General features: G+C 28.4%; 1 protein-coding gene across 2 annotated transcripts; it reads right to left on the reverse strand.

Annotated features, from left to right (window-relative positions):
• Positions 1–1,791: 1,791 nt before the first annotated feature.
• Positions 1,792–7,016, reverse strand: LOC115712283 (transcription factor bHLH155). Of its 2 annotated transcripts, none has more exons than XM_030640544.2 (11): positions 6,099–7,016; positions 5,613–5,744; positions 5,390–5,474; positions 5,243–5,284; positions 4,531–4,590; positions 4,312–4,431; positions 2,988–4,169; positions 2,762–2,863; positions 2,440–2,580; positions 2,173–2,298; positions 1,792–2,079 (listed from the first exon to the last, which is right to left on the reverse strand). In XM_030640544.2, exons 1-11 carry the CDS (start codon positions 6,191–6,193, stop codon positions 1,993–1,995), a joined length of 2,172 nt encoding a protein of 723 aa, XP_030496404.1. In that variant the 5' UTR covers positions 6,194–7,016; the 3' UTR covers positions 1,792–1,992. The 2 variants fall into 2 exon arrangements, with proteins under 2 accessions (XP_030496404.1, XP_060970996.1); XM_061115013.1 differs by having other exon boundaries at positions 2,440–2,583; positions 6,099–7,002.
• Between the last annotated feature and the right edge of the window lie 6,109 nt (positions 7,017–13,125).

A 13,125-nucleotide genomic window follows, 5' to 3' on the forward strand; every position in this document is an offset into this window, starting at 1 on the left:
GGCCAAATTCATAATTTCTTAAAAATTCAAAATTTATGGGAAAAAAATAAGTTAATGTCATTTTAGACCATGTGTTTTACAAAAATTAGTAATTGAATTCTCTATTTTATTAAATAACAAATATTGAACTCTATATTTTCTAAAATAGTACTAAATAGAATTATAAAATAATTTTTTGTCAAAATAAAATTTAATTGTAACCCGATCTAAAAGTGTTTTGACAAAATTGATTACGTTTTCTGTATCTATTAGTGCTAGGAATTATCTTCAAATTGATTATATCAAAAAAAAAAAAAACTAAACTCAGAATCATATTTCTACTATTTTAAAAAATACAAAATTTATTTTATCATTTAACGAAACAAATAATCAATCCAATAATTTTGCAAATTACAAAATCTAAAATAGTCTTAACCAAAGAAAAACTAGCAAACTGAAAGCATAGTAAAAATTAATATAATTAGAAAAATTCTCAATCAGTTTTTCTAATTTATTTTTACATGGAGAGGTTTAATAAGTTATCATCCTAATTTGTTAGAGTATTCTATAAATTTTCACAAAATTCTATATTAAATCTCTAGCTCTCCCTCTCCCTGTTCTTCATGTTTATATTTATATTTATTTATGATAAAAAATAATTAAATAAATATAATTTTTAGTAAAAAAATAATTAAATTACAAGAGGACTGAGACTTTCTTTTACAATCTCTCCACTATTAGTTATTAGTGACAAGTTTCATGTTTTGTGTTAATTTAATTATGTTCAATAATTAGGCATATATTATTCTCTTATTAGTCATTCTAACACAATTATTCTACTAATTTTTTACTTAAAGCTGAATAAATATTAAAATATATATAAAAGATAGCTCATTATTCAACTAAGGTTCTAATTTAGTTGGACTTTTAATAGCTATTTGGGACTTCTAAAGCTCCAAATATACTTTAGTTAGGTAATCAATAAATTTTAATTTTTAGCTCTAAATTTTTTTTTTACCAAAAATCAATTTTAATAGCTTTCTTAAAAGACCTTCTTGGAAAGATAGAAGCAGAAACCAAACAAAAAGTCAACCAAATAGAGCTTAAGTATGCAATGGTAGAATGTCTACTCTTCTTCCATTGTAGTGTTTGTTTGTTTGGTAATATTATGTTATTTTCCCTAGAAAAAAAAAATAATTTACATTGTATATATACGATGTTTACAGTAATAATATTTAATTATGTTTTTAAAAATTTCGTAAATACATTATTATTAAAATTTAAGTTATTATTATTTGTATAATTAAATTAATTTCTAAATAAAAAATAAAAATTTAATAATATAAACTAATCAACTTCGTCTTAGTTCAAATTCTACTGAAAGGTCTACTAAAGATCAAAATTTGCGGAAGAAAAATTAAAAAAAAAAATAGTTAATAGGGCTCATTCAAAATTTAATCGTTCTATTAATCGACAAAAAATAAGAATTTTAGTTTCAACTCTTTAGGATAGAAGTAAGCAAAAGAGATATTTTCATTGTTTGCAAATCACTCGTCTAAATGTCACGTAATCATTAACTTAACACTAAACAATCATATACTTACAGAAAATCTAAAAATATAATTTAAATATTATTATCGTAAAAAATTAAACTTAAATATTTTTCTGCAATTTAAGAATTAAACTTATTTATGCCGCAATTTACTTTAAAAAAAAATATCATTGTAAGTGTGGGCTTTGGAATCTAATAAATATACGGCTGTCTCCTTTGTCCTAACCAAACATAGTATAAGACAACCAATGAAAAAGAGAAAAAGAAGAAAAGTAAAAAAGACTTAAATTTGTAATAATAACAATTCCCAAGCAAAGAAGATGAGATGACAAATCAAATTTCAAGCAAAATGGCATCTTTCTTCACACTCAAAATAAGCAAAAATAAATAACTGAGAAGAATTTACTTTACACACCAAAAAATAAAGAGAAAAGAAATATAGAAGCAAGCAAGCAAGCAAGCTACTGTTGTGTAGCATTTTTAGGCTGCAATATTTGAACAAGTGACCATAATATATCCATTCTGTGTAAGCTTCTGTTGCTCTGTCCCTGCCAAACCATTAAAATTAATCCAAAAACTCCACAATTATTATATCAAAATATTACACAAAATTATATTCATCATTAAGTAAGAAATGGTACCTCAACCACAAAACATATCCATGTCTTATCACCATGAGCTTCTGTTACTCCTTTTAAGATTGTAAGACCAAGGCTTTTAATAGCTTCTGCTATCTCGAGGAAATGGCTGCATTCTTCGCACATCATCTGCATATCAAATCCATCACTCGAAATAAATAAACACTCTCACTCAAATGGAAAAATTAATTGCTTCTTTGGATTTGTCATTTCTTCAAACCTTTAACAAGTTTAACTAAACAAAGATTTAGAAAAGAAATAGTTGCATACCTCCACAACCATCTGCCCATTCTTGTTCAGATTTTCCACTATTATCGAACAAACTTTTAGATTGCCTCCCACCTCCACTGCCCAGCTCGAACCCCGCTCATAGCTCGAGGATTCCAGCATGCTCGTTTCCTTATGACTTGACTGCTAATACATCAACATTTTTTAACAACAGCATTAGAAACAGGCCGTGCACGATTTGTTTCATAACAAGGCCTTTAAAAAGAAAAACTTTGAGATGTGTAATCCCTTCTTTTACAGTAAAAGCAACTTTCTAAATGAACTTCAACTCGGAAACAGGTGAAGAATAAAATAATAAGTTTACCTTCACATCAGTATATTTATTTAGCTTGTCAGCATGCTTGGCGATACTTTGAAGGTAGAGCATGTGCTTGATCGTGCGTTCCAACAGTGAATCAATACTACACTGAACAAATATCATGAAATTTTAACACACAAGAAAGCAAAAACGAAGCATAAATATGAATAGCACTATAGCAGGACTGCAATTAAAAATTTCCACAACTTTGGCGAGGATAACCGAAATTTACCTTTGCTCCACTTGGTATTAGCTCCCTTAGTTCTTTAATACGGTCTTGGATCAGTTGTCTATCTCTTGGCCTCGGTCTACAGTTTTCACCAGGTCTAGCTCTCTTTTTGTTGTTCTTAGCAGGTGCTGAAGACCTTTCAAGCTGCTCGCTGCAAGAACTTGGACAGTTTGATGAAAACCCTTTTGGGGACATTGCACCGCAGACCCCTGATGAACTCAAGCAGTGTGGTGTGTCCTCTCCTACAAGGGATGCAGGGCCATTGGAATGATTTGATGAATCAGTAACAAGCGTTGTATGGCTTGAAGGCTCAGGATAGTTTTCGGTTGTCAACAAAGATTGCACTGATTTACAAAATGACTTTTCACTCCTAACATCACTATGACTTTGACAAACACTAGCTATTACTGCTTCTAGGAGAGGTTCTGGATGAAAATCAGAAGTTAACTGGCTACAGATTGTTTGCCCGGGCATCTCGGGAATTCTCCCTTCACTTTTAGTTGCTTCCCAATCAAAATACTTGCTTTTCTTGAAAAAAGATGGTCCAAGTGCCTCATGGAGCTCGTAACCAGCAGGAAACTCTAAAGATGCCGTAGATGTATCCATATGGCTTGACTCAGTTAGAAACTTCAGATTTTCCAGATCTTTCTGGAATTTAAAATCTGAGGGCTCACTTACGTGCAGCACCCCATTTTGGTAGTAATCTACATTATCCAACCTAACTCGGTCACAAATAGCAGAGTCAATAGGGACAGATGAAAAGTTCACAGAGTCAACTTCAACCTTCTTAGCTGGTACAATAGCATTGACACTGTTTATTGAATCCACTTGAGTAACTTTGCAGCTGCTAATCTCCTTTCCACCCTTCCACTTATCACTCATATTCATCCCAATTACTTTGTGATGCTCAAGATTTAGAATGTTCGATTCTGATTGAGCTAACTTAGTATTTTTGTCAGCCCCACTTGCGGGCAACTCAGGTCCTCCGTTGTTAATCACAATATCAGCTGTCTTTTCTTGCTGATTATCAAGCAGTGACCAATCGTAAGAACTATCATTGTCTTTCCCCAAGTACGGAAAAATTGAAAACCATATATCTTGCCTCTCTTCGTTCAAGGCTTTGTCTAAATTGTGCAAGCAGTCAGAAATAGCCTCTGGAGCGAAACCTTTTGAAGGTATATCTGGCTGACAGGCAAATAAAATATATATTAATTCATGTATTTATGCTTTGTCCAGAAAAACATTCTTTAGTTCAAATGGAGAGGCATGCACACGCACAAATATGTGTGTGTAGTGTATGTAGAGAGAGAGAGAGAGAGAGGATTACCAAATTTGACGAACTATTCATACTGGATGGCATTGAACTAGGAATGCACCCTAATGAAGAATCTTGAAGAGCCATCAAGACATCTCTAATATGAGCAATCATCTTCATATCTTCAACTACCTGTTCTTCCCATAAGCAGAAGAAACATGTAAGCTCAACACAAATAAAGATCATGGAACACAACTCAAAAAGTTACACATGTAAGCCAAGTCAACTTACTTTATTCAAAGATCCAAGCTGTACAACTCCAAGAGGAGCAACAGCTACAACAGCAATAGTCTGCATGAGATAAGAGTAAAATGCCACTTAGAAAACTATATCTAGAGCATTAAGCAGAAATGACTATGTTCAGTAAAATTAGTAGAATCCCGATATGACTTGAATATGGATGTAAAAAGAATCATCTATCGAGCTCATATGAATCATTATTTTTCTTCAACAGTGACCAATGACACCGATCAAATTGAGTAGTTTTCATCAAAGAGACCTTAAAAACGCATAAAATAAATTTTACAGCTTGAAGATTCCAAAAGTTTTAGATATGGCTATTATAATATTTGAGGGGATAAACCATAAGGGTAACACTTGATAAAATAACATTGCAATTCAACTGTCTTTCATCTTTTGCTAATATGTTATTATCACCTCCACCAACTAAACCTGATCATTTCCAAATCTCATTTTTTTTATGCAGATCTCCCTAACTAGCATTTATCACACTAGTGAATAATTGATACATGACCCTGTTTTTTCTGAAGAAAAATTTAGTACTCTTACCCAATTTGTTAAATTAGCCCTTCTGGGGTTCAAACCCCTCAACCTCTTACACAAACCACTTGAGCTAGACTCAATTGGCACATATACATATACTCTAAGATGTTCCATGTGTGTTTTAATTTTAAGTGTTAAAAAGGAAGCAGGCATGGCATACCTTAATCCCTGCAGAAAATTGATCTTGCCACCCACTGGAGTACTGAAAAATGAAAATCACCCAAAATAATGTTCATTAGGTCTCAGGTTAGTACAGTATATAAGAATAGATTTGAACATGATAAGATTGCAAACTGTAATTACTCACTTCAAATGCTGACCATGTACACATTTCATGCTTATCTGCAAAGATCCACTGATGCTTCCCACTCACTGCCACTTGTCCAACAATCCTGTAAAAACCAAAGGATTAAAATTTAAAACTGATCTAGCAACACTAATTACTTTTTGCACTAAGGAAATATCCACTATTATTTACCACATTTACAAGTTTGCAAATAAGAAAAATACTTAGTGAAACAAGACATTACCCTTCCCCAAGAGAATATACATGATACGACATCTTAGCCACTGCTAACCCAAGGGGGTCATCGTGCAACCTTTCCACTGCTGGACTATGTTCCTCACTCTTGTCATAGTAAGCGTCCTCCCAAGTTAACACCCTAAACATCAACCACCAAAATCAAAATGTTAAGCAGATTCAAAAGCCAGATAACAACCATGATCAGCCCTATTCAGCTTACTAAACATTAAAAAAAAGAAGAACTTTTTGAAGTGCCATTAACACAAACTAAATAAAGTAACATACTTTTTCGGATAAATGCTATGTTTCATGTGATTAAATCTATCAAAAGGAAGCTTGTGTGCGTGATTAAATAACTTCACAAGTTAAATTTCTCTCTATAGGGTGCTTTTACACACAAAGCCAAAATTATTCAATTCCTTTCATTTTTCCCACTTCATTTCTTGACAAGCAAACAAAAACAAAGTAAAAAACATTAAATGAAAAAACTCACATTCGAGCACGATGCTTGAGCTTCCAAAAGACGGCATACTTCCACTCTGAATTTAAACAGAGGCTCCTCAGTACTTGCTGTAAATCGGTACCCATATCTCTTCCACCAAAAAGTAATTCTTTTCACCGATATCCCCACTAAACAGAACCCCCCAAACAACCCGAAATTAAAAATTCCCCTACCACCTTAAAATATTTTTCGGCAGAAAATTCCTTACCCTAACTTCCCCTATATGAGCCTCTACCGGCTTGCTTTCTCCGTAATCCAGCTCTCGGTTTTATTGGCGGTCCCACCGTCGGTAACAACAGACGATCCCTTCCCATCACTCACAACACAACCCCCCACTTAATCAAATTCCAAAACCCCCAAAAATAAAAAATAAAACCTAAAGCTTTTTCTTTTTTATCTATAAAACAAATTCAAGTAAACAACACTCAAATATTCCACTACAGTAAGCTCCACTATATTCACTACACTTGTCCATTTCTTTTTCAGCTGATTTTTTTTCAATTGTAAATTAATTACAGATACGAAAAAAGAGAAAAGATTAAACTCAAAAACCTTGAACAAGTCTGGTAACGAAGAAGAAGCTCGATTAAGATGGAAAAATCTAGCTTATGTCCGACGACATGGATGATCCGAAATGCAATGAACTTGTATAATCAATTGATCCAGACTTGCAGATACGTACGTTGATCTTACGAGAATTCGACTATGAACGGTTCAGATTTAACGGCAGAACAGTGAAGAATAGGCGATCTAAAAAAGGTTTGGGTTTGACAAAAAAGAAGTGAAATTCAAAGGCTTTAGAGAATAATGCAGCTTTTTCTTTCTTCTTCTTTCTCTGGTTTTCTAGAGAGAGAAAGCTTCAGTGAATCAATGGCTTTTTGCAGAGAGAAGAGAGAGAGTGAAACACTTTATATAAGTGAAATTTGCCTAAGGACCCCTTCTTAACTTTATATTTTAATTGCAAATATGCCCTTTTGTTTTACATTATTTATGTTTTGCCCCGCCTTAGATGCTACAGTGCGCACCCCTCCCACAGTCTAAAGGCACTTTGCTATTTTGCGCATCGTGCGTATTTTAGGAGCTTTGATTATTTGTGTGGTTTTTTTGTGTGTGAAATGAAATATGAAAAACAATAAAGGGTCACACTAGAGAGTAGGAGTAAAGACTATTGGAAAAGTTTCACTTTCCATACATTCTTATCTATTTTAGCATTGAAGATAGATTTTTAATGTATTTTTTTATAATTATATATTTTGTAATTATTTAAAATTACTTGTAAATTTTTAAAAAAATTAAATAATTTATAGTGTTAAAAATAAAATTTAAATATTTTATTATATGCCTCATTGGTTTTTTTTTTTTACTCTTCAAATATGAAAAAAAGTTGAATTGGGTTTGATTTAATTTCTTTTTTTTTTGTTTTAATAACAATATATTTATGAAGGGAAAAAATAAAAATTCATTTTTTTTGGTGAGGAATGAGTACACTTTCTAGGTGGTGTTCTTAGATGGCCAACAAAATGATGCCCAAGTGTGGAAATTGGTTTCTTCTTATCTTTAGTTTTGCCCTTAATTATTTTCCAAAGAAAGAGATGAAATTGAAATTCACCTCTAAAAATGAAAGCTCTCTTCTTTTAACAATGATTTTATTGCCCAAAAGTTGTGACACCTTTCAACCCTCATTGTTCATGTGTTCCCCTTTCTACAATTGCCACCCACCAATGCAATTTCCAATCTTTTTTCTTCTTTAATTTGAAAGATAAATTAAAAAATAAATAAAAAAAATTCTAGCCCTTTGATGTAAATCATGTGGTTGGATTTTGATGGTGGTACAAAGTAATATATTTATTAAGTAGTCTTTCTTGCATTGCACCAACTAGACATTATTTCTAGAATCCCATGATTTGTTTTAATAGTGTGATCTTATGGTTATTATGATCATTGATTTCTAATCATTTTTCTTTGGTTTTTTCTATTGTTTTCATTTTACCTTAAAATATAGAAAGAAAGAGTTTTCATTAATTGATAATGATGAAAACAAATTAGGAGTCGGCCAAATTAGTTTAATTTTGTTGTTTTGAAGTTTGATTAGCTAAAACCCTATTGTCTAAATTAAGGGTATCCTAAGTCAATTTATAGGTCATTTTAAGAGAATTAGATGTTCTTAAAAATTTAGACAATAAGACTTTAAAAATAATATAATTTTTGTGGCATATATTAATTGGTCCATTCATTAAAGGGGATATAGATTTGGGGAAATTTGGATAATTAGAATTTTTGCTCGAGAATTTTGATATTTACTAAACTATACTTTTTAAATTTTTTAAGTTGTTAAAAAATTTTCTTGAATTATTGAGATTGTTATATTCAATGACTCTTATTCGATTTTGTTCAATTTTACTAACGTGGTGATTGTCCACGTACTCAATCGTGTCCTCGCGAATTTTTATATATGTATCAAATCATGTTTTTCGAACTTTGACATGTATTAAATCGTCTCCCTTAGATTTTCATTTACTTCAGACTTTTATTAATAAAATTAGACAAAAGATCTTAAATTTAACAATCTCAATAGTTCAGAAAAAAATATTTTTAACGACTTGTAAAGTTCGGAAAGAATTTTTAATAACTTAAAAAATTCAAGTACCACGATTTAATACATGTCAAAAATTGAGGATAAAAATAATTATTTTCTAAAAAAATAGATAATAAAATATTAAAAATATGAAATAACAAAGTAATATGATTTGTCATACATTTATTGGTTGGTCATGAAATGAGATATAAAAAATGAACCAACAATATTTTTATTAATTCCAAATTTACTACTAATACTAATGAAGAAGAAACAAACAAAAATGGAAAGGTTAAAAAAGGATTGAAAAAATAAATGGAAATGATGAGTTGGTCTACTTATGAAAAACAATCACCTACCCATATTGCTTTTAGTCCAAAAAGATTCAATTTGTCGGAAGTAATTAATTTTTATTTTTTTTTTTTTACCTTAAGTCACTAACTAGCAAGTTTAGTAGGTATAATCATCAACAATAATTTATTTTTACTTATTTATTTTTTCTTTGATTTATCATTATTTTTATTATGTTGGAGGGATATAGTATGGACTATGAAGACTCTTTTATCCGTAATTATCGATCACAATAATTATTATAATATATATTATTTGTAATTATAGGTCAAAATACCAAATTATTAATTAGTTACTTCAAATTGCAAATAAAAAGTAATAATTTGATCATTATCTTTGTTCCTCTAGTGCTATAGGACGGCTCTAAATTTTTGTGATCAATCAATTATATATTATGATGGAAAATTTATGTAAATACGAAAATTTGTTTTTTATTTTTTTAGACTCTTGAAAAAGACACTTTTTTTACTTTTAGCTTCAATAAATTCTTTCTGAAAATATAAAGAGTGTTTGAGAGTCAAAAGTTAATTATCTAACCAACAAAAATATTTTTGAAGCTTGCGAAACTCAAAAATAATTTTTAAAAGCTGTTAAGACCTAATATTAATATAGAGATTTCAGAAATACATAAATTATATGTATTTAAAAAAAGATTTTTATTTCTTCAAAAAAAAAAGATTTTTATTATTGATTTTTTATTATTTATATATTATCTTTATATTGTTTTGATATTATTTAGAAATTGTTTTCCTATTACTTTGACATAGTTTTTTTATTGTTTCCGTAATAGTTTTTAGAATATTGTAAAATTAAAAACAAAAATGTAAAAGTAAAAAAAAAATTACTAAAAATATTAATTTGTGTAAATTTCACATATTACTATAAAATAATTTTTGTTAGGGGAATTACCCTATATACTATTTTTTAACTTTTTTTTTTTCAAATTTACGGTTTGAGTTTCTAAAATAGTTGCAGCGCTAGTTGCAATAAGGGTTTCTATAAAATTTTTGTTGCAATTTAAGTTGCAGCGCTAGTTGCAATAGGGGTTTCTATGTAGAATTTCGTAAAAATACAAAAAAAAATTGTTTTGAAGTGTAAAAATGAAAGTACTCTATTTTATTATTAGTATAATTTAATGTTAATTTTTATTTATTTTAATTTAAAAAATATTATAAAAAAAATTATTAATTGGACACAAATCTACCAATACTTGGTGGCAATTGTCTATTTCTTGTATTCATTGAACCAAAGTCAACTTAGCTTGTGTTTGAATTAGCTAAGTATAATTGATAATACTAAATGATAAGTAGTCATTTTCTATTTCCAAAAATAAACAAATAAAGAAATGAGAAAAGTAATTAACACAAAAGGACAAAGTATAATGATATCTTTATCACACTAATGAATGAAAAAAAAGAAAAATTACTTTGCTTTTATAGAAAATCTCCCCAAAATTATATTATAGTGTCACTCAATCTCATATGAGGTAAGTCTTATGTAATGAAACAAAGTTTCTAATAAAGATATATATGGTGGGTGTGACAATTTTTTTTTTTAGACATATATAATTTTTTTTTATTATATTTTTGTTAAAAAAGTCTTTTTTTCTACATTTCTTTAATTAATTTTTTGTTATATACTCTTTATTATTATCATTATTGGGAACCAAAATCATATTAAGGAGATCTTGTAGCTTAGCTTTTTACTAACATGTAATCTAAAGAGGTGACTCTTTAGTCTTATTAGTGATGAGTATTTGCTTTGAAATCTCTCTCTAAAATCTCTTTGAGTCAATATTGATGGGCTTGAATGAGTATGAGGCAAAAACCCATTTGAAAATTAATTTATTTATTTGTGTATGACAGAGTCACCATTATTTGAATAATATATCATTATTAATTACTATTTATATATATATATTTTAAAAAAGGTAATTTTCTTTTTAATTAATAAATATAAATAAAAATTGAATGTAGAGCAGCCATTTTTATATAATGGTTTTCACACAAGAAGTGTTTTTTATTTTTCTTTTTAAATATACCAATAAAACTTAATTTGGACTTTAGTGTGGCCCAAAACAAATCAAGAGAGAGAGAGAATCCAATGATATTAATTATGAAAATTTAATTAAATTGTGGGGATAATCCAACTTTATTTCCATATGAACTTATTAATGCAAAAATTCATAATTACATTGATTGAACTCATGAGCCTTTTTACATACCAAGTCACGTAGCAATCAAACTATTATGGCCACCAAAATCAGAATCTAACATTAAAAAAAAAAAAATACTTATAAATTATCATTTTTAACATATAATTTCTGGGGGATAAAGTTTAGTAAAAAAGTAAGATTGTAAAATTAGACTTGTTTTTTTTTTTTTTACTATAAGTTACTTTTGTTATAAATATTAATGATACCAAAGATCATTATTTGGCTTAGAAAGTTATCTAGAAAGATTAATGTTTTTACTATAAAAAAAATACTCATAATAATATATATACAATGATACTGTTCAATTGTATATGATTATTAAGTAATGAAAAAGTCTTCATTCACATATATTTTTTTATATATATATATATATTTTAAAATAAAAATGGTTGATATTATAGTATAGTAAGTTCAAACCCCAAGAAACATGTAAGCTTTACAAAAGTTACTTTAAAACTTTCGGAGAATATAATGAAATAAATATTTGGAATTGTTGATTATTAGAGATTAATACAAAGTAGGACATTGACCAATATCAAAATCATACTGTTCTTAAAATTTAAAAAAAAATTAAAAAAAAAAAAGTCAAGAAGAATGTACTAATGTAGTTTGTAGTAAGAATAAAAAATAAAAAATAAAAAAGTAATTTCTACCCACTAAGGAAGGTACATAAAAGAAAAGAAAGAGCTTTTGGTTTTGGTGATATTTATTTGATTTAATCTGATTTTTGTGCACTTCTAAGCTCTAAAAGATAAGGTGGGTTTAGTGGCATTTGTCATTCATTGGTTTCTTACTCAAATTTTCATATATTTAATTAAATTAAATTAAACCCACTCACTAATCACTAATATATAATGTATGGTATTTTTATAATCTATTTTTTATAATTTTGTATGTTATAGTTATTTAAGGTAATTTGTAAAATCTTAAGAAATTTAAAGACCGTTTGAACCCTATTTTCAGTATATTAAATTTTTTTAAAATTTCTCAAAATTTTATAAATTATCTTAAATAATTATAATGTACATAATTATAAAAAAAATTAAACTAAAAAATAAATAAAAATACATTGATGCAAGTTTTTAGAGGTGCATTTTAGGATTTTTTTTTATAACATATATACTCTAGTACTCACTATAATAAATATCTTTCTTAACACAATTAATATATATATTAAAAAATATTCATGATAGTCATGAGATAAAAACATATAACACTACTTTAACAATTCTTAGATGATTAAAAGTAAAAAAGAAGAAATTGAAAGCTATTTTTGTCTTTATTGTATTGATCTCATGAATTTAGGCTTTAGATTTCCCAACAAAAAATCAATTAGTGTCAATTAAGAAGAGTAGTAGAGCAAGAGATGCTAATTAAGCAAGGCAACCTAGGCTTGTTGGCTATATTTTTTTCAATTAAGGGAATGAGTATTTTTTTGGAAAATTTTTAAAAATATATATATATTTTTTTTTATGTTTTATTTACAATTTTACGGCTTAAAATTTTTAATTACAAAAATACTATTGTAAAATTTTAAAACTACAAAAATACATTTTGTTAAGCAAAAAGTGAAAAATTAACTGAAAATAACGATAAATCAACTTTACGACAACTTAAATTAACTATAAATAACTATAACACAATCAAAACTAATAAAAAAAAAATAACTTTATTATGACAACTATAAAACAACTAAAAATGATTTAATATTTATACTATAAATAACTGTGACAGTCAGTAGTCTCGTGATCCGTAAGGGGAAATACCGGGTAAGCTGTGCAATCCCACACTGCCTGGGGAAGGTCAAGTGGGATGATTCTGAGACTGTGTAGGTATGGGACTATACAGTTGAAGAGAGAGCTTAAATGAATTGATTG

Source organism: Cannabis sativa, chromosome 4 (assembly GCF_029168945.1).
Source record: "Cannabis sativa cultivar Pink pepper isolate KNU-18-1 chromosome 4, ASM2916894v1, whole genome shotgun sequence".
NCBI classification, from domain to species: domain Eukaryota; kingdom Viridiplantae; phylum Streptophyta; class Magnoliopsida; order Rosales; family Cannabaceae; genus Cannabis; species Cannabis sativa.

Bases quoted from the DNA above. Each gene is read 5' to 3' on its own strand.
- LOC115712283 (XM_061115013.1), bottom strand. From the start codon at position 6,193: ATGGGTACCGATTTACAGCAAGTACTGAGGAGCCTCTGTTTAAATTCA. The intron at 5,745-6,098 runs GTGAGTTTTTTC...GTTGATGTTTAG, and splicing joins CTCAAGCATCGTGCTCGAAT to GGTGTTAACTTGGGAGGACG. The intron at 2,584-2,761 runs GTAAACTTATTA...TTGATGTATTAG, and splicing joins ATAAATATACTGATGTGAAG to CAGTCAAGTCATAAGGAAAC.